This window comes from Rhyacophila brunnea, unplaced genomic scaffold (assembly GCF_057557595.1).
Source record: "Rhyacophila brunnea isolate RB1 unplaced genomic scaffold, BYU_Rbru_1.0 scaffold_17, whole genome shotgun sequence".
Taxonomy (NCBI): Eukaryota; Metazoa; Arthropoda; class Insecta; order Trichoptera; family Rhyacophilidae; genus Rhyacophila; species Rhyacophila brunnea.
Genome location: NW_028232827.1, coordinates 33,476,068 through 33,497,930, shown reverse-complemented (window position 1 = coordinate 33,497,930; position 21,863 = coordinate 33,476,068). Strand labels below are relative to the sequence as shown.

At 34.0% G+C, this 21,863-nt stretch overlaps 2 protein-coding genes across 12 annotated transcripts in view; one reads left to right on the top strand and one right to left on the bottom strand.

Moving 5' to 3' along the window:
- LOC147073988 (uncharacterized) overlaps nucleotides 1-21,863 on the bottom strand; it is an 895,029-nt gene that overhangs the window by 861,455 nt on the left and 11,711 nt on the right. The window lies entirely within an intron of this gene.
- The window catches only part of shep (RNA binding motif single stranded interacting protein alan shepard), a 226,130-nt gene that overhangs the window by 202,184 nt on the left and 2,083 nt on the right, over nucleotides 1-21,863 (top strand). For 4 of the 11 annotated variants that reach the window (XM_085944281.1, XM_085944280.1, XM_085944285.1 and 1 more), the window contains exons 4-11: nucleotides 2,222-2,387; nucleotides 4,031-4,251; nucleotides 7,700-7,758; nucleotides 10,601-10,692; nucleotides 17,758-17,949; nucleotides 19,568-19,714; nucleotides 20,445-20,642; nucleotides 20,909-21,028. In XM_085944281.1, coding sequence (XP_085800407.1) covers nucleotides 2,222-2,387; nucleotides 4,031-4,251; nucleotides 7,700-7,758; nucleotides 10,601-10,692; nucleotides 17,758-17,949; nucleotides 19,568-19,714; nucleotides 20,445-20,642; nucleotides 20,909-21,028 — 1,195 coding nt within the window. Of the gene's footprint in view, nucleotides 1-2,221; nucleotides 2,388-4,030; nucleotides 4,252-7,699; nucleotides 7,759-10,600; nucleotides 10,726-17,754; nucleotides 17,950-19,567; nucleotides 19,715-20,444; nucleotides 20,643-20,908; nucleotides 21,029-21,863 lie in introns of all 11 variants that reach the window. The other 7 variants (XM_085944278.1, XM_085944276.1, XM_085944282.1 and 4 more) reach the window with 3 other exon arrangements.

Sequence of the window (21,863 nt, the reverse complement as noted above, 5' to 3'; positions counted from 1 at the left end):
ATTAATAAAGAGAGCCACGGTTATAGGCCTTTTTCAAAATTATTTCTTTGTCAACCAGCTGATTGAACATTTAATTTAAAGTTGACTAAACATTATAATCAGCAGCGATTTTCTTTAACACAATTAACGCGACCGATTCGTCAAAAATTTTAATGAGGGCCTCCAAACAGATCAAACCAATCATAAAGTTAGCGATTAGATTTTAGAGAATAAACTCTCGACTATGAGAGTAGGCTGATCAAGCGTTGCTAATAAGCAGCAAATTAGGGCAGAAATTGCAAATATTATATTTACTTACTTTCATATTTTACAGTAGATTTTATGGACACGATATTGTTATTTTGAATCGCAGGGGGGGCTCAAAATCAGTTGGCGCGTCGGCCACTAAACGCGCTACTGATTATAATAAATTAAAATATATAATCGGTAAACCTTTCTATTTGAGTTTATAATTTACTCATATCTTTGGAGAAATTACAAAAAATATTTATATTACGATAATTTATTATATTATTAATTATCATCATCTCAAGGTCCATTCAATAAATCAATTTTTCGATCATTGTACGGCACTTCTGCCCTTAACGTGGTATGTACCAAATATTTGTTATATTCATGTAGATATAATACAAATTATTGTAGGAGATAACTTCTTGATGAGATATCGTTGCTAATCAATAACTAATTTATTTATGGACCCGAACAGTAAACTGGATTATTCGAAAAACATTTCTCAGAAATACACCATTCACAATTCTTTTATTTGTCGATGACATTAACATGATTTTTAAATGAGACAATTTCGTTTTTTTCCTTGACTGATTTTTTTTTCTTATAACCGAGATTCAAGTGACATTGCGATGTACCTATATTTAGATCGTGCATTCTGTTAAACATAATAATATGCTAATTAATTTTGGGTTTTATCGATGCTACTTGTAACCAATGACATTTATATAGACGAAGCATCTGGAAAAAAATGACACTCGCTTTTTTGTCGGGTCTGCCGAATGGCATAATATGTTCTAACGCCATTACAATAAAGGTGATATTGCTATAAATTCCTGATGCGTTTTGTCGGGTCTGCCGAATGGCATAATTCATATTTTAATATCAATATAGTTCGCTCAAATGAACATTGACACTAGAAACACTGTTCTAACGCCATTACAATAAAGGTTATATTGCTATAAATTCCCGATGCGTGATATCGCATAATGGAAATTGCGAAATTTGGCAAGTGACGTCTACCCATACTTGTGCGAATGTCGCTATGCACGAATTTACTTACTAGCTACTGTACTGAGTGAGTTGTCCATTAATAATGTCATTGCTTGTAACATATTATTATGAATGCTTTCGAATCATTAGGACATCCATATAATCTATGAACCGTAAGCGTCCAGATTAAAACACCTTAGGATAGCGATTCTGACCTCTGACGCATTGCATACAAAATTTCAATATTAAAGTGACAGACGGCTCTCGTGGTGCAGTGCGTAAAGCGCTGGCCTTCCACCCGAGAGTTCTGGGTTCGATCCCGGTGAGGACACAATATTTATGTGTTTTTCTCAAAGCATGGGTGTTTGTGATTGTTCAAAATTACTAATAACCACCTTGTACGAAAAAGCAAGGAAATGGTTATTAATAATTAAAAAAATATATATGATGTACCTAAGTATATTAAAGTGATACCTTTTCCACTACCTCCAAAATCATCCTTTTTGTAATATAGGTATTCTTTTTCTTTCAACCATATCCGATCGTAATATGATCATATGGGCCTCCACAGAGTGGAGGTTTGTATTAACAGATTTTGTTTTACGAGAAATGGATGTCAGCCACTTGCTCAACCTATTAGGTCCATACTCTGACGCATGCACAAATTGAAAAACAATATGTGTACTTGCCAGACTCAGGATTCGGACCTGGGACCCACGACGCTATAGGCCGACGCTTAAGCCGCGCGGCCATCGTGGGCCGGTTTAGAATCGGTATCCTGTAAACACCCTTATTGCTTATCAATTTTGATTTAATTGTCTCGGAGTAATTATTTAGGCATGCGCCACATCCAGAGCATCTAAGGGCCGAACAACTCTGCTGAGTATCGTGTCCAGATTTGCGAATCTGTCCAACAAGATAATACGAAGAATCCATCCCACAATGATGATCCTGCAATGGGAAACAATGTAATAATTGTGTGCTTTGATTGTTCTCCCAGGTACCCCCCTCCCCCCCAGCACCAGCAGCAAGTGCCCCCCCAGCCGGGGTTGCCCCTACTGCCGCAGCAGCTGCCCGTCCAGCAGGCTCCCGCACCCGCGCACTACCACCACACGCAGACGCCACACCAGGTCGGCCCCCCTATGCACCACAACACGCACACACAGGTAATTCGAATTCATCCCTTTAAACCAGCGAACATTACAAATTTTACGTTTACGACGTTCACAGCCGGATACGAAATAGTATTACCAAACTATTTAATGAATAATTCACAAGATTTAAGAATGTTCCTAACATACATAATTCGGAAACATGTAGGTACGTTAGGCCTAAAATTTGGAGAGATACAGACGTCGTGTAGGAATCAAGATAAGTACCTACCTATTATTGGTACCTTGATTCAAATCACAAAATACGGTTGCCAATTCAGGGCTTCGAACCGGAACTGAACCGAAAACCGGAAAAACCGTTATTTTGTCGGAATGAAAACCGGAACCGAACCGGAAAAAATTATCAGGTACATGTTCAAACACGCGCGATAACATGGTCTTATTCCCCACTTCAGTTGTCTTGACACAATATCTCGACATAATTCTCATAATTTATGGTATATTAAAAAAATATATATATATCTACGGCCGTGCGGTGCAACATATTAACCATTGGTTTAGGGCGGCTCTCGTGGTGCAGTACGTAACGCACTGGCCTTCCATCCGGGAGCTTTGGGTTCGATCCCGGTGAGGACACAATATATTTATAAGATTTTCTCAAAACCTGGGTGTTTGTGATTGTTCAAAATTACTGACAACCACCTTGTACGAAAAAGCAAGGACATGGTTATTAATAATTTAAAAAAAACCATTGGTTTCGGAACGTGACGCCGGGCTATCATACAAGTACCGTAAAATGTTCTAAATTATGGTAGAAAATAAATTTTTAATACAAATAAAAACATTTAAAAATTAATCACTGAGCTAAACCGGAAAAACCGTTATTTTTTCGGAACAGAACCGATATATATTTTTTTTTACTTGAACCGGAACGAATTAAAATAACGGTTCGAAGCCCTGGCCAATATTAACGCTATTTGAAAAGTGCTATAAGTTCTATTAGTGTATGGTGCAGGTGGCTGAATACGTATCCAATAGATGCAGGCATGTATGTTTCCGAATTATGTAAGTATTCTATTAGATTAGAACAAGTAGGCAGAGTTTGAATGGGTTTGCGACGTATTGCAGGAAGCCAATCACATTTTTTTGGAGTATCCCAATATTATGCCGGCTGAAGAGGTGTAGAGCTGCCCGACTTTCAGTTGAGTTGATAGACTATTCTTAAACACAGATCAGAAACATAAGATAGAAATCTGAAAACCAGCCAGGAACCAAGGACCAAGGTTTTGAAACCGGGTTCGGTTTATTACTGTATGACCATAAAACGCGAGAAATACTAGGCGTGTCCTCAAATATTACCAATATGAAATGCGCGTTTCATAAATGTGCAAACCTTTTATATAATATTATATATTTTTTTTAGTTTGTTTTTACCACACTCGCGATATAAACCTTGTTACAGCCTCACCCATAATGCAATCTACATAATTTATTTTTGTGTTCTCTGGTGTCAAATAATAAAATTGTACTATTGCTACTTTTTTTATTGTTGACAATCTGTAAACTGGGTGATTCATAAATATTCAGTAGGTACCTATCAGTATTTTGACATATGAAAATCTCCGAGTAATCACCATAAAATTGGGCATTTAATATTTGCACACTTGTGTTAACCGATTTGAATTTCTGTGTTCCAGTACTCGTCGGGCGCCCGTGTCCCCACTGCAGCCTCCCCCAGTAATACCACGTCTTCGTCGTCATCGGCCACGGGCTCCCAGTCGGGCACTCTGAGCACCTCGCTCAGCAACAATAATGCGGGGGCGGGGGTGCCCCCGGAGCAGCTTTCCCGCACCAACCTCTACATCCGGGGGCTCACGCAGACCACCACCGACAAGGACCTCGTCAGCATGTGCCACCAGTGAGACACTTAATAATTTTATCCCTATTAATAAGACCATTTTATTTAATTTCATTTTATATTCACTTCCAAATTGCAAGATATTATATTAGAAACCACATAGGTACCTACACGGCAAGATACAGCGGATCTCATATGCGTAACGCACTTTATTCTCAAAGTCTGGGTGTTAATGTGATTGTTTCATTTCTGTCACATTACTGTCATTAGACCCAATAGTACGTTGCAGTAGCGAAGCATGCAGGTAGGCTGTTAGGATCTGCCATAAATAGCCCACATTAAACTTTGTTAGTCATACGTATTTGTTTTTATTGAACTAATACTACAATTTACAGATGGTATGTATTAGTTAGTTTTTAAAAATCAATTAAACCCTGCTTGAACCAAACCATAATAGGTTTGGTATATTTTGGGCGATACGACGGAATTGTACACACTTTTTTATTCATACTAATTTCTTTTAAGTATGTTGTTTCAAAGAACTCCCTTCTGAAATATTTCAAATGTGAGTTAGAATAGTTCTGCATTCAGCTTACAAATTCGAATTTTTGTGGAAGTGGCGTCTGCTTTTATACAACGCATATTATATTCATGAACTGAAGGTAAAAATACGAGGGAAGCGATTAGTTATTCCAATTCCGAAGTGATTATGAGAAAATTCTAGGTATTTGTATGCTATTTTAATATATATTAATCGAGGGTATACTGACAGAAAGCATTAACTCACTAAAACAAGTTCTGAGATAATCGCAAAAAGGACTTTAATTTTTTTTTCAAAGCGTTCTCCCACGTAGATTTTTTTATGATTTAAAAACATTTTTTCTACATTATAAAGACTAACCTTTATGGCAAACACAATATACGACATGTTACAAGTCCTGTATTTTGTATACGCAGAACGCATTAGGTCATTATCATGCTTTCTATCAGAATAAAAAAATATCAATATGATTTAATAATGTTTCTATTTTCTCACCATTATATCCTATGCCTTTGTACGTTTTATCAGGACGTAGAGCGTAAAATTGTGTACATTTTGGCATTTAAAACAGAAAAACAGCAAAAACTGAAATAATGCATTCTGTCAGTATACCCTCATTATGTACTATTTAATTAGCACTACAGATTTAGACATTAAGTTCATTAATTTGTATGAATAGGTATAGTCCAAACTTCAGAAATAAGTGTTGCATAGATAAGACATGCTTTGATTGTTACTTCTAATACAAAGAAGATAAATTCTTATATGTACCTACTCGAATTGATAAGAATCCAACACTGAGTTTTATATTATTTAAAAAATATGATTTCTTTAAACAATTATAATTATTGCACAGTGTAAACATTAATGACAGATATCATAATATTGAGAAACAAGAGATTAAGATTTGCTTTGTTAACAAAAACATATGTAATAACAAAAAAAGATAACATTAAAAATAAATAATAAAATATATTAATGACCCAAAAACATACAGTGTAGAGGTCACATTTTTCTACCTTCTAGAAAATATTGGATGTATTTTATTTTAGAATTATTAAATTCAATTACATTTATTTATTTAAGGCTATTATATATTATAAATTATTTAATAATGACATTTAGAGCGTGCCTAGACTCAGCCACAAGTAGTAACTACTCACTGTTGACTTCATTTTTCATACCTACTGTATGTATAGTCCCCACATGCCACGTTGCATCGTGTCAGCTGCGAGCCACGGGCTTTAAAATTCCCGCAGTCCATTCGATAGTACCAGCTTCGATTGTAGCAATGAACAAATTGTCTAAAGTAGTAAGAAATTTATAAACAAAGAATGAGTCATTTTCCTGTCAGCGGTGTCACCATCGTAATAGTACAACGGTGAGATTCGTAAACTGATGTATTATTGTGATTGGGAATTTCACTTGATCTAAGCATGTTCCTTTAATTTTATAAATTTAAATTTCGTGCCATTCTCACAGTCAACTGAAAAGTACACAAGTGAGTCAGTCCGCCGCGAGATGTTCCTTATAATTTATATAAAACGTATTGTTTCAAAAATTTAGCCGATCCAAGCGATTTTTTTTTTGTTGTGCAAGGTGAGGGGAAGTATTAAATTAAACTCTGAACCTCCTGTCTGCAATTAAGTTTAATTTGTATGGTATTTTTGCTTACTGTTAAAATATTCGTGAAATAAATACGCTTGGGGAGATCTTCCCCCGCACATAAATCGTTTATTATGATTTATCTTTCATCCCCTTGTAAAGCGGTTCTAACTAGACTGCGGCAAGTATAACGGGAAGCGTGGCCGTTTCGAGAACTACAATCCTCCCTAGCCCTTTCCTCTTCGCTCCAATTATCCTGCAATCATTTGACGTTCGTTATTTGTGCGTGCTGCAAGTTCGTGTAAAGTGTGTTAACATGTTAATAATACAAAAAGCGTTGAAAAGTGGTAGCAGGAGAATTATAAGTCGTGAGCTCACTAAATGAGCTCACTAAGCCTATAAATAAAGTTGATGCAATGACAGGTAGACATTTTTTGACATTTCAGTGTTACCATATAACTAAAAATATCCCGACAGATTAGAAAAATATTGTTTGGTATTGTAGGTATTCGATATTCACATTCTGAAGCAAAGTAGAATTGAAGAAAATCTAGCCAATATTGCCGAAGTATATTAGAATAATAATTGTTGTAATTTTTAGTAGGACACTTAGTGATGGAATACATATAATAATTTTATTGTGTTAAACTGATAAAAATGAACATCCGGTTAGCAATCGCCCAAATGTCCTAGCGTCCGAATGGCAACACCAAATCGTCCCATTCGGCAATATTGTAAATGAAAAACACAAAATGACATTTAAATGCAACACACACGTAATATTGGTTTTCTTTATCACTGGATAACGTTCATTTGTTTATTTATGTCGGCAGTTCCAATATTTGACTTTTGAAGTAATTATCAACGATTATAATTACATAACAATTGTTATTATCTGAGACCTCTACCTCTGTGAGGACATTATACTCCGACAACTGTATCTAGATCTTCTGGCAAAACCTTTCTCTCGACCATTGTGATACTCTTCATATAAACATTGATCGGTGTAATCATGCAAGAATTTCATCACTGACTATTTACATTTCATCATCTCACCCTCTTTTAATCCACTATTGGATGAAGGCCTCTTCTTGCAGCCTCCACAATACTAGAAAAATCTTTTTAGCAAACTGGACTTAAACTCACAAACATTCCAATCTAGGTGGGTACTTTACTGCTTGTGGATGCAATCATTAATCACGTCGAAATTTCCTAACTATATGCAACTGAGGTGTGATTATCAGTTCAAGTCCTATTCGGTACAAATATATTTTTTTCAATAAAGAATGTTACATTCTCAAGTCTGCTGTTTTATCATCATACAATATTTTTTCATTTAACATGTTTCTTTCTTTTTCTCAGATACGGCACGATCATTTCTACGAAGGCGATCCTCGACAAAAACACGAATAAATGCAAGGGTAAATATATATTTGGTGGTGTGACGGTTTTCAATACTTACTTAACTTTTAGATTGGGAAAGCCTTCTCTAATTGTATTCTCAATACACACTAAGGGCCAAATGCATACTTAGTCATACTTATTAAATAACCTCATGTTGCGACTTCGTGGAACTGAGAAAAACATGCGACATGTTTATTATTATTAGAATGTTTTCGTTAAGACTAAGTAAACGTTTACATCTCTGCATTTGGCCGTAAGATTTACATAATATATAACTTCTATCAGATTAAGCTGAATAAATTCAAATGATTTATTTGCCTCAAAGTTTATTCACGGAGATAAAAGGTCACTGCAATTAACAAATTTTATATGTGATATTTTTAAACGTTACATAATATTGTCATTGTTTAATCTTGAATTAGTGTAAGTAAATTGTTTCATTTTGCTTGTTATATTGTTTACTAGAAATTTCTCGCAATGAATAATATGAAACTAGATCTATACAATTGAGCAGCTGTTGATTGAAGGAACACAAACTGCCCTTCTAGCTAAGTAGAGAAACTTAACTTATACAATTAAAAAGTATACCTCCAACATTCTGTAAATAAGAAAATATCCTTAAATAATGTAGTTGTTTCTTTATGATTATAGTGTTTGAAGTGGTACATGCCATGCATTATACATTCACCAATATTTTATATACGATTCGTACAATGTTATCCAATATTTCAAATAAAATGCTTGTAACTCTTCATACAAAATAATTATATATCGTCGTTAATTTACCACAAACACATATCTCAATTTTTGTCAGTTTTGAGTGGTTTGATGTAATGAATTCAGAATTTTAATATGCATATATTCCACTTACATGTATCTCAAAACATACTTTATAACATAATAGATTTTTAAGCAATGACAAAAAAATTGTATCACAGTAAAAGACTTTATATTATAAACTCGTATCTTGAGATACACAGAATACTTTACTGCGACAGATGATTATACTGAAGTTCTTTCTCGGAAGTCAAGATACGTGTTTACTGCAGTAATATTGTAGAATGATTCACGGTAAAGTTGAAATGCATTCTCGTATCTTTGACAATATGACTGATCGGTCGAAAGTGTAGTACGATAGATTGAAGAAACATAACATTTTTTTCATAAAAATATTATGTGTAACTTGGTGTACTAAATGGATATTTCATAGAAGAAAATTTATTTCTGAATTAAAAACTGAGAGAATAAAGTTGTTATTTGCCTCTGCTGAAAAGTTGTGTTTTTTTGAGATACGTGTTTGTAGAAAATTAATGACGATATTACAATCCTGTTTTATGCATAATTAGGAATGTGCTGATGTGAACACTATTTTTTATTTGTAGTCCTTCAATTTTCAGCTCCTCAGTTACTGAGTTGCCATTTACTCAGTTGAATCTCATTTTACAGCAGAATCTCACTAATCTACCACTTTAGAGGTTCGGCACGTCCAGAAATCTGGTACTGTCTGAGTCAGAGTCCGGCGAGGTGCGAAGTGAGTGAATGTGTCTCGCGACTTGTGATAATACTCTTTTCACGGTTATGCCCTCCCGCCTCTACCATTGCTGATTTTTTATATTATAAATGTATATTTCAGTAATTCGGCAACATCAGGTTTTATATAGTGCCAGATTAGTGAGATTCTCATGTATAAATTGCTTAATATAATATTTTATTCTATTGATTTGTCGGTAGATCTATTCAGTTTTAATTACTTCACAGATTCTCTCCTTTGTGGTTAAGCCAGCTATTAAGTGTATATTCACGAAATTTTATTGCCTCCACACTGTGTATATATTATACATGAACGGTGTCAGTTTACGCTTGAGCCTATTCAGACTTCTTGACTTATTCAGATTTGCATAAGTCTGCTACGCACATTCAGTTATACCTGTGCAACTATACAGTAGAGAAATTGAAACATTATTATGTCACTTGTGCAAAAAAATTGTACAAGTGTACTGCTCAAGTATGCGGCTAGCTATATTTGTAGGTGGCTTTCGAAGTAAGATTTTTCAATGTCCGTGAAACAACATCAATATTGTAAGGTCAATTATCTCTGAATATTGCAGTGGATATTGTGAATAAAAATGTGGTGTACATTTTTCTTTCTGTTTCTGTACTAATAGTATGGTAAAAATATAGAACCGGACCGTTTGCATTCATAGTTTTACGCTGATGTCTTTACTGGACAGAAGCTTTTTGATCATAATTTGAGCCATACAAGGTTTTTAAAAAAATATACCTATTGGAATATTGGTGATGTATTAAATATACATATGTGGTGAATATTTCTCAAATTCACTAGCAACAATTTTTCATAGATATAGTAAAATACTCAGATGGAGTGTTTATAGACAGCAATGCTACGAAATTATTGGCACTGAAATTTAAGCTAAGGCGAGTGCCACAATCGGTGAGAATTGGTCATAGTTCTATTTTTTCGTAACAGTCAGTTCATCACACTACTTTGCCAGTCAATGCAATCGGCTTACTAAAACTTGCCTCGTTTTCAATCGATCTTGTTCCATGCTTGAAATTTTGCTAGAAACGAAAATCTTGAAATTAAAATATCTTGAAAAATGATAATCTCTGAGAATTCTCCATCTCAAACTCTACACATATATAATCTCAGAACACAACACTGAATTTGTGAATGAAACTCGCCTCAAATGAACCTGCCGTCCGAAATGAGTTTTAGATACTTTAGTAATTAGTTTTAGTAACCTTTTTTTACAGCTCCACCACATACTCCATCTACATAGAAGAAGGTTTTTCTTCAGCATCTTTTGTGTTAACAATTTGACATTTACGCTGTTGCAGGCTACGGCTTTGTAGACTTTGAGAGCGTGGGGTCGGCGGAGGAGGCCGTCAAGGGTCTTCAGGCCAACGGCGTGCAAGCGCAGATGGCTAAAGTGGGTATCTGGTTGCTGCGTAGACCCAACAGTGTACGTTGTGCATGCAAGTAATATTTACTAAACCACACTCACACGCCACCGTCACATACTCATCACCACACACATATACACACATACAGAGCTATCTATCTCTCTCTCCGTGTCATTATTCTTCTCTCTCTTATTCTCTCTATGGCTTCCTGTCGCTGATCCTAATTTTTTTAATTCGTAACAAATTAACGTATTACATACCCACTGAATCAGTGCTGCCATCTTTTTTTATGTTAAATAGTATCTACAATTATTTTTAGAAATAATATAATAAAGTACATTTTTTTAGAATTAGTATTGGCATAAAGTTATGATATATTTACCTTTCGTACATTTAACACGGGAACACAATTATAGTGAAATACTATAATGTTATAATACAGTTGGCAACACTGTTAAACTGAATGTTTGTTTAAATTTTGCAATGTTTGTTTGTCTCGTATTGTTACGAATAATCAATATCCACACTGATTCTAGAAGATGATAAACCTATAAGAACTGTCTAAAATTGTCATATATTATAGTCAAATTTAACGTTGTTTGACTTTGTGATGATTAAAATTAGGAACTATGTTTCAAGTTAGAATATTATATTAATTGAATTAAGTTGTGTGGCCCTATTCTAGCAGATTTACTGTTAACACGAAATTTATCACCGAAAGTGTTTATTACTGTGGCAATATTGTGCATATACAGATGCTAAATTTCATGTTAACTTGTCTGCTGGAATAGGGCTGCTAAGACAACAAGATAATAAAATTAATATCATTCATAAATAATATCTTTAATGTTCTGTTCGTCTTTTAAATTCATTTTTTATAAATACTACTATTACCTATCATCGTTGAGGTAACATTGTACATACGTGTAATCAGTATGTTGCAAATATTAGCCCATTGTCATGTTGATGTTTTATGTTTATACATAGTAACATGTAACATATGGTTTAGATATCCGAAATATACTAATTTAATAATCTCAAAATCTCCCAATACAATTTTATTAAAAGAATTATTTGTTTGATTAATCAACGAGTATTCCTGTACACATCGAAAGAAATGCATCACCCACTCTCTGAAATGCATGTATGTGTCCTAACAATAATAAAAAAACTATCGCTATGAATGATCTCCTGTCATATCTTCCTTTCCTTTTGATAGCTTTATTTGTATGGACTAAAGCAGAAATAATTGAAAAATCAACATATTTTTTCTCTTTTGATCACGTTAGACTTCTGTGACCATCTAAGAAACTGTCACTATATTATTATAAATAATAACGTGTCAACAATTTACAGTGAAATTAAATTTAACCTATCTTAAGGGTAGTAGTGCCGAATCTCATACATTTAATGACTACATAAAATAATTTTTTTAAATGTCTTCATTCTTAAATTGATTATAAATAAAGTCATATTTCATTTTATAAGATATCCATTGTTATAACATTTTGTTTTAATTATTATTTCGTCAACGTGCGCATTATACATTTATTTTGATGTTCACCATACACTGTTCAATAAAAAAAAATGTGTTGTCTACAATTGAAATGTATAACTATTCGTAATGTTATATATTATTCATTTACAATAATTCAAAATTATATTATCTCAAAGTACGATCTCTCCAGTTCATTAATTGAATTTAGTGTTTCAATTCATCAACAGATCAGGGATGGAAAATAATGTGTAGTATTTTAAAACATTAAAATATTAACAGATATCTTATGAAATGAAATATGACGGTATTCTCAATTTCAGATTGAATAACTTTAAAATAACACAATTTTATGTGATCATTAATTGACTCTTATACAGTTTTTGACTTTTATACAGTACTTCTTCCCTTAATATTTTGAATTAAGAACTATAAAGGTCTAAACAATTATTTTAAGGAGTTTTATACTTAACTTCATTGCCTTCACATGAATTGATAAAGAAATGAAAGATTAATATACTTTCTGGTTAGGTTATCACTGTGGGTGCTGTTGTCTTACTCTTTCTTGAGAAGAAGAAAGCAAGGTGATAATCTATTATCTGAGAATACAAGAAATAGCCGTGTAAGGCGCAACCAATTTATAACCAAACTTCTAGAACATTTTGACTGGTTTTGTCATATAAATATAATGGCATATATATTGGGATTGAATGCTTAAAATATGATTCCTAATAATATATAATATATATATCTGCTTCGCTCCATTTCATCGAATACAATTCACCTGACACATCACATAACATTTTCATATCTATATTTTCTATAAGTACTATTTACTATATCTATATTATTAACCCCTTGGTAAATAATAGTTCTCTTCACCATCGGAAGATGTAGCTAGTTGGAGCCTGTCCTTACGAAAAGAAATGTCTTTAACAACCAAAGTAGTGTGCTGTGCAGAGTTGGGATTACAGTACTGTAAGATACCTTAAATGAACATCACGTATATTATGATATCTACTACATACATACTTTTACTATCCATCCATTTTGAAAGTTACGATTTACCTAGCTTATACGTTTTGGGCAGTGACTTTTTTTTAGTTTGAGTCAAAATCACTATGTTTTATAATTCCGTTCTCTGAATAAATCGAATAATTCCGTAAACTATAGCATAGTTTTGATAATGCAGACGTAACTGTTCTTTTAGAACGGTTTTTTTTAATCCATAGTATTCTAATATTAATACTTATTCTAGTCGGCAGAGCAGCCTTCTCTGACTGTTGTTTGATCCAATGAATTCAACGGCGGCCCTAATAGTCAAATGCAAAAGGCACTAGGTTGTCATCCAGAGGCTCCATGTTCAATTGTCAGTGCGGTCACAGTATTTTTGATTTTCATGTTTGCAATACTATATTTTTCAACTATTTTCTTATGGTAGCAAATGCGAACTTAGTTAATACTCTAATATATTCAACGATATAAACAAAACTAACGATACATCTATTGATACTATCATCATTTTACGCAAAATCTTTTCATCGTTGTGACCTCATGATTGAGGATTGTGACTCGAATGACTTGGTCGTCTGAGCATTCTCCGTGGCTTTGCTCCATCTATCTCGGCATTCAGAGCATTTGTCAATGTGAAGCCTTTGGCACTCTTGATTTAGTCTATACATCTGGAGAGAGTTCTTCTTCGCCCTCTCCAACCTTAGACCTGACCCAATATCACGAGTTTTTCCAGGTTGTCATCTTCTCTGTAGGCTATATAATCAAGAGTGTCTCGAATCTGGAATTTACTGATTATGAAGTCGTTTGTACATTTAGCCATCCACGAGATCCAAAAAAATTGTGTTACTTAGTTGGAATAGAACTGTTTTCATGAAAAAGTTGAATTGTCACTTATTATCTTTTGCTTAAATGCTTAGGAAATATATTTCTATAAAACTGTATTTTTCGAGTTGATAAGGTCATTCTGTTGACACTCATTAATGATAAATTAATGTCGTCGTATTAGCGTTGTTTTAAAAATGTTATTTAGTCATGCCTGGTTTGATTGTGTTATCGCTTTTATTGGAATAGAACTGTCACATCGAAACGGTATCAGTTAATAATTAATGGCAGAATTTCTGTTTATCGCAACTTCAAACAGGTTTTCCTTTAATGTAAAATTTTTCAGAGAACTTCAAATTATTTTCCATTGTGATTTGACTCGAATGTGAATTAAGTATTATTCTGTCCGTGTGCAACCAAATTATTATAGAAAACGGCGCGGCGACTATATCGAGTGTATTGTAATAAAGCAGAAAAAAAATATTCAAATGACTTGCAGTGGCATCATAGAAAAAAAAATAGTCAGTGTAGAGATACCTTATGGGGATTTTACTGGAATAACCCCATGCCTTATAACCACACGTCTGTAAAAAAATCTGCATATGGCATTATAAATTTTACTCTATAAATATTTAATGGAGTCAAATTGCTTGATTTGACATTTAAGTCAAGTCATAGAAATATAGAAATATGACTATTAGATCGATTTAATTGTACAGAACAACTTCACCAATAATACAATAGTTTGTCCTAAAGTGAGGAAAAAAATTCAAAAAGAAGAAAAACAAAATAGTATACATCAAAAGTGGTGAAGATTTCATATTATGCGATTTTTAATTTTACCTTGATTGTAATCAAGAGAAATTATTGTTAAAAATAAAAATCATCGATTTATTATTCCACTTACATGCAATACAATATTATAAATAGTATAAAATTATTGGTCTGTAATAGTAACCGTTATTTGTATAAAGATAACCAGTGCCACACTTTGGAGAAATAAGAAAGATTCAAATGTTTCTATACCAAAATAATACTCAAACCAAGTTTGAAGTGAAATTTTTGAGTTAAATGGGTCAAATATTATGCCAGAATAAATTGACACAGACTTGACATTACTCATTTAATTCCCTATTATGCTCCGTAAATGTACGGTGCCTGTTACCATGTGAAAACTGCAGTGTGTCACCATCTGCTATAGATATTATTATTATGACACATTTATTTAAACTGAGTGAATGTGTCGTTAACCCTTTACGAATATGTAATCTTTGCAACTGTCTAAGACACATTGTGCAATAAAAATACTATCTATTTGTTATGAATAGAAGATTGGAAATTTGACCGTCTGTAAAAAGAATATGGTATCTTGAAAAGTGTACACATTGGAAACACCGATATAAAAGTTTTTATTTATGCCCGATATAGTTAGGTACTTACGCTTATGATAATTTGGCTACGTATGGATGATTATAATCTCGCCGACCATGACATTAAATTAACTGCGAAGCATGCTTGTAGACTCCATCTTGACAATCCTGTTACATGAAAATGATATGATCTGAGCAATCGATCGCTTTAAAAAAAGTAATTATGCGCTTGGAACAGTAACGGAAGCAATTTGAGCTCACACCACTATTCATATTCCTCAATTTATTTATACTATATACAACAATATTATTATTGAGTCGCTAATAGCATTTGAGGCTTTGCTTGATTATTATATTAACACGGGAGACCAATTTGACTTCCTCTCTTTGGCCTTGCGGAGAAAACGCTATAAGCTTTTTTTCTATCATCATTCTATCATATTTTTTTATATTATAAAAATTATTGTAATATTAAAAACATTTTACTCTACCTGTAATGCTATGCTTGGCACACATTATACACCAGATTTTTTTTTTTACAGAACTACCAACCGTATAGATTAACAAAACGTATTAGTAATTGTTTTTTTTTTAACAGATTTTTAAATATAGTGAATACAATAGTTAATATTCAAAATAAATTTAATACATAGTTTATCCGTGCGATATTAAAGTAGATAAAATATTTATTTTAATTCTGTAGGTAATGTTTCGAATTAACCCTTCTTGCTGTAATTCTAGGTGTTAGAATTTCAAACCCTCTCTCATTTTACGCTTCTCTCAGTACTGTTTTCGTGTACCTACCATAATCTTTAGAAGCGACTCTTGCAAACTTTTCAGTATTCTGTTTTAACTGTAATATTTTCAATTTTATCTGTTTTTTTTATATTACTGAATGATATCCTAAAAAGAAGTAGGCAATCGGTTTCGTAGTGTACATACTTGAAGTATCAATTAACATTTTAGACGTTATTAAAACAATTTTTTTGTAAATAATATAATAATGTACTTATTAAATAGTTAAATGTACCTTACTAATTTTTTTTTTAAATAATTTAAAAAAAAGTATAAAGGGAATACTGATTTAAATATATTTAATAATGTGTAATACATAAATCAGTTTACTAATTTTATATTACACTATAATTAGATTTAAAATGCTATATTTTTTTTTTTTAATCTACTAGTATAAACAGTTAGTAAATAATTATTAATGAAATATTCAAAAGTCTTCCTCTAAATATTTTCAACTAGATACCCAGTCAGTATAGTTTATATTATTTGATGAATACTAGTCATTATGCGTTTATAGAATAGGACATTATTTGCTAGGACTGTGTTTTGAGTTGTTATTATAATATTATTATGAAGTTGTGTGTGTTGGAGCTTTGATTTTTTGAATTTAATTTTCAAGTTTAAGTATTGCCAGGCCTAATTATGCTCGGTCAATCGAATTTGGAAACACTAATTATTAATAAATCAACAAACTATTAATTATTAAAATCTTGTGAATAATTATTCGTTGAATAAAAAAATTGTTTATTAAATAATTAGCAAGTGCGAGTATATTCTCAGTAATTTCAAGAAATCCATCGGTTAACTAACCTAATTAAACTAAACTAATTAAAATAAATTATTAACACTTTGAATTAAAATACAAAAGCCGATTGCTAAAAACATTAACGCAATTTAGCGAGAATTGTGAGAACTGCTCGTTAATTTCGTCACAATTAGATAGGACACACGTAGCTTAGCTGTCGAAGCACATGGGCGCAAATCCCAAAAGATTCTTTCTAATGGTTATATATTTCTCACAGGTGTTTTCAAATTTTGTATAAAGATTCAGTGCTCATTTGACCAATTATTATTAGGATAGAGTTTCTATCTTAATGAAACATGTGTCGTATATAATTAATTTCAACACTGTTATTCTGTTGTAAGTTTTGAAATACCTATTAAGTATCAAGCATACAGTTCTGATGTACCCATTACCTATATTGTCAGGTTTGTAGTGTATTTCGATAGCCTTATTGTTCTCACATAAACAGACCCCTTTTCGGTACACTCAGAATGTCATTCGCATTCATACACTTCAATATATTATTTCTTGCGAATGGCCTCTGCAATGAGCCCCAAATGTGGAAGAAAGAAAGATGAAAAATAAGCGGTGATAACCTAAAAACCTGTAACAAATAACTATGAAAGTCTTAAATATTAGTAGGTATTTCAGTTGTAAGTTCAACAAATCAAAGCTCCAACGGTTAGGCTGAGTGCTGGGTGTCCCAGAGAGGAGCGTCTGGCTCTGATTCATTTGTAGTATCATATGTTGTTGTGTTGTGGTGTGGCGTGGTGGTGCGTGCGTGCGTTTGTGTGTGTGGGCGAAGCAGCAGCAGGAGCAGGATCCCACCAACCTGTACATGGCGAACCTGCCACCCGACTTCAAGGAGAACGACGTGGACAACCTCCTGAAGAACTTCGGGCAGGTGGTCTCCACCCGCATCCTCCGGGACCCCTACGGCCAGAGCAAGGGCGTAGGCTTCGCGCGCATGGAGTCCAGGGACAAGTGCGAGCAGATCATTCAGGTTGGTGACCCTGTCTCTTTCTATTTACATAATGTTAATTATCAGCTTTCTAAATTTGAAGTACTTACTCGTACGCTGGCGTATTGTCATCTTAATTTTATTACTATTTATTACTTACTCGTGACTCAAGGCGAAAGCAACTATCTTAAGATAAGCGATCTGATTTACAGAATGTTGAACAGTTATGTAGAATTTACTCGGTCACTGGTGTACTTACTTTCAAAAGTGTCTCGTGTGTAATATTTATTTTTTACGAATTTACTTATCATTTAAATAATACGAGGGTGGGTCAATAAGTCCTTAGAAAAGCCGACAGGTGGCGCGACTAGTACTGTAAGCGGTTTGTTTTCATGCAGCGGCACTACCGATTCAGTATGCTGCGAAGTTTCAATCAGATTGGTCGGGTTGTTGTGTGTTTCTCGTACATTTCAAAAAAAAATTTTCTTGTGGAAAATGGAAAAATGGAAAATGGAGAAAATTGAGTTTAGAGCTGTTATTAAACATTTTAATATAAAAGGGTTAACAGCAAAGGAAATAAAAAATGAGTTGGATTTAGTTCACGGCATATCTGCCCCTTCACTTGCAACTATTTATAACTGGTTAAATGAATTTAAACGTGGTCGTACATCAACAAAGGATGAACCACGCTCAGGACGTCCTGTAGAGGTGACTACACCAGAAATGATCAATAAAATCCACGATATGGTGTTAAGTGACCGAAGATTAAAGTTGAGTGAGATAATTGAGGTTACAGGGATCTCAAAAGGTAGCGTCATTTCTATTTTACATGACAAATTGGGCATGAAAAATATTTCTGCAAGATGGGTGCCGCGTTTGCTCACAGTCGACAATAAACGCAATAGGGTGGTGGCCTCTAAAGCCCTGTTGTCGCTCATGCAACGCAATCCGGATGAATTTTTTCGTCGCTTTGTGACTGTAGATGAAACATGGATACACCACTATACTCCCGAGACGAAAGAACAGTCAAAGCAGTGGATTGCGAAGGCAAACCATGTCCAAAGAAGGCGAAAACCGTAAAATCAGCTGGTAAGGTTATGGCTACTGTATTTTGGGATGCACGTGAAATTATTTTCGTTGACTATTTGGAAAAAGGAAAAACAATAACAGGGGATTATTATGCATCTTTATTGGACCAGCTAAAAAACAAAATTGAAGAAAAACGGCCTCATTTAAACAGGAAAAAAATTCTCTTTCATCAGGACAATGCCCGTGTTCACACATGTTTACGATCAATGGCTAAAATTGAAGAATTGAAGTTCGAATTGGTCGACCACCCACCGTATTCGCCAGATTTAGCCCCCAGTGACTTTTTCCTTTTCCCAAACTTAAAAAAATGGCTAAGTGGACAACGTTTTTTTTCAAATGAAGAAGTCATCGATCGGACAAATGCTTATTTTGAAGACCTTCCGAAAACTTATTTTTCTGACGGTTTAAAAAAAATTGAGAAACGTCTAACCAAGTGTATTGAGCTCCAAGGAGATTATGTTGAGAAATAAAAAAAAAATACAAAAATAAAAACTGTTTTAATGCTTTTTTCTAAGGAATTATTGACCCACCCTCGTACAATAACAAATTGCATGATTATTTTTAATTTCAGGTGTTCAATGGGAACGCAATAGCGGGCGCTAAGGAACCCCTGCTTGTAAAGTTTGCTGACGGGGGCAACAAAAAGAAGTCTCAGTACAAGGTGCCAGAGAGAAGCGCCTGGCGTGAGCCTATGGACCCCACACATCAACTCTTATGTGTACGTATTTCCATATACATTTCACCGGGGTATGCTTAATGGTATTCTTTATAACCGGTTTTTAATGCAAGGATGACAACAAAGTGGCTTAGGCCTGTTTCACACTAGACGCCGCATTTACACATAAATGAACGGGCGCGTTCAGACAGAGACACTATTGTCATGCTCCACATGTACTGCGTCCCGTCGGCGTCTCACTCCTTGAGCCGCCGATACAATTTTTATTACCGCAGCCAGTTATATCTCCATTTATGAATTTTTCAATACTACATTTTATTCTGGGCCCACCCTTATCGATTTTTGGTAATTTTTTTTTTATTTTAACATCTGCCACTATCGTCATAATGACTGGAATCACGTACGTACGATCAGATTATTTAACGGTTATCAATAAATTTTACATAATAAGTGCGAACAGGCCTTCAAGCAGGATAAACTATGTGAGTACATTGATTCTTTTTTGGAATGCGAAACAAAATGAATGCTATTCTTTCAGTTTATTTCAAAGTTATATTACTGTTATTTTATGTTGGTATGATGTTTATTTTGTTATTAATTTTGTTTATTAAGTTTAAATTAATAAATTGTTTTGTATTTCAAATCAATATAACAAATATTTCAAAGTTGATTCTGAAATTTCACTGTCCAAAACCTATTCCCCACTATCGGGGGGGGGGGGGGGGGGGGGGGGTTACCTGTATTATGTTATAAATTAATGTTGTTATTGCAGGGTGTTACGGGAGCTGGGGGTCCGGTGTATGGATGTGGTGCCGGTGGCGAGCTGGGCGTGGGGGTGGGTGTAGGAGGGATGTACCAGAGGACGGGAGGGGTGTACGTGAGCGGGTACCCCATGACCTCACATTGGGTGCCAGCTCCTTACCCCATCATGCAGCCCGCGCATCATATGCAGCCGCATCATATTGATCCGGTAAGTTACCCAGGATTGTTTTTATTCTAAGTATCCCAAACCAATAAGTAGATGACTATAGAATATTGTCTTACATTTCTGTTTTTCAGGTGATTTTATTTTACCTGTGCCTAATTGAGTTTCATCTTAAAAATTGTTTTGATCTGTCATCGTTTACCTAATAAGGTAGACGAATTAATGAAATTTCTTTGTGTATAGTAAAGTGCGATCAAACTCTGCAGATTAATTATATTTGTTATATTGATGAAATGTATTATAAATTTTAGCAGGAGTACGCGATGCAAGTGAGTCGAGGTGAGCGGGCGGTGGGGCTGGTCCTCCCCGAGCCCAGCCAGCAGTACCCCGCTCAGCTTCTGCCACACACTCTGCAGTTGGCTCCGCCCCAGGTATTCTACACTTCATTCCTTCAATTCTACGTATTTCCACATTGTGATACTGTTTTTCACGTCCCACGTTGACTGAGAGAAATTTAATAGAAAATCATGTCAGCGAATATTTGCTCGTCAATGATCACAATGGGTTCACTAAAATGATGAGATGTCGTTACTTGTGGCTCTAGAGCAGTGGTTCTCACGTGAAATTTAACTGTGGCTGCACAATTGACATTGGCAGTTCTATGGAAACGTCTGGTGGCCGCACTTAATTTCACTTTTGTTGTGATTGAAAAAATTAAAGCTAAATTTTATTTACTAAAAAAATGGATCAATTTTTTTATAAGTAGACAAGTCCATTTAATGAAAGACATTTGAACATTTTAGTACACATCTATTTATTTTAAAATAATCCAAATCGAAATTCCTCAATACTCCTTTTTTCCATTGCGAGCCGCACGGCTGCTTCTATGTTTACATCTGTCAACTGGCTTCGATATTTGTTTTTTATGAAGTCCATTACACTAAATGATCTTCCACAGTATGCAGTAGTAGTAAAAATCGACAATATTAACAAAGCAATTATCAGAAACGGACTATTTCACATATGATCTCATCACAAGAACACATTATGGATCATTTGAGCGTGGAAAGAAATTTAAGTGTCATGTGTATTCAACCAATTTCATAATTTATTTTTATAAATATATTTTGGAAATATTATTCTGTTAACACAAGTCACAGCTCTAGAACCAAGCAACCCACATGTATTATTTGTTATGTTGAAAAAAGGCTGTAAGCAAACCATAATAATAAGAATGGATAATATTGTAATGATGATTTAGGTAAA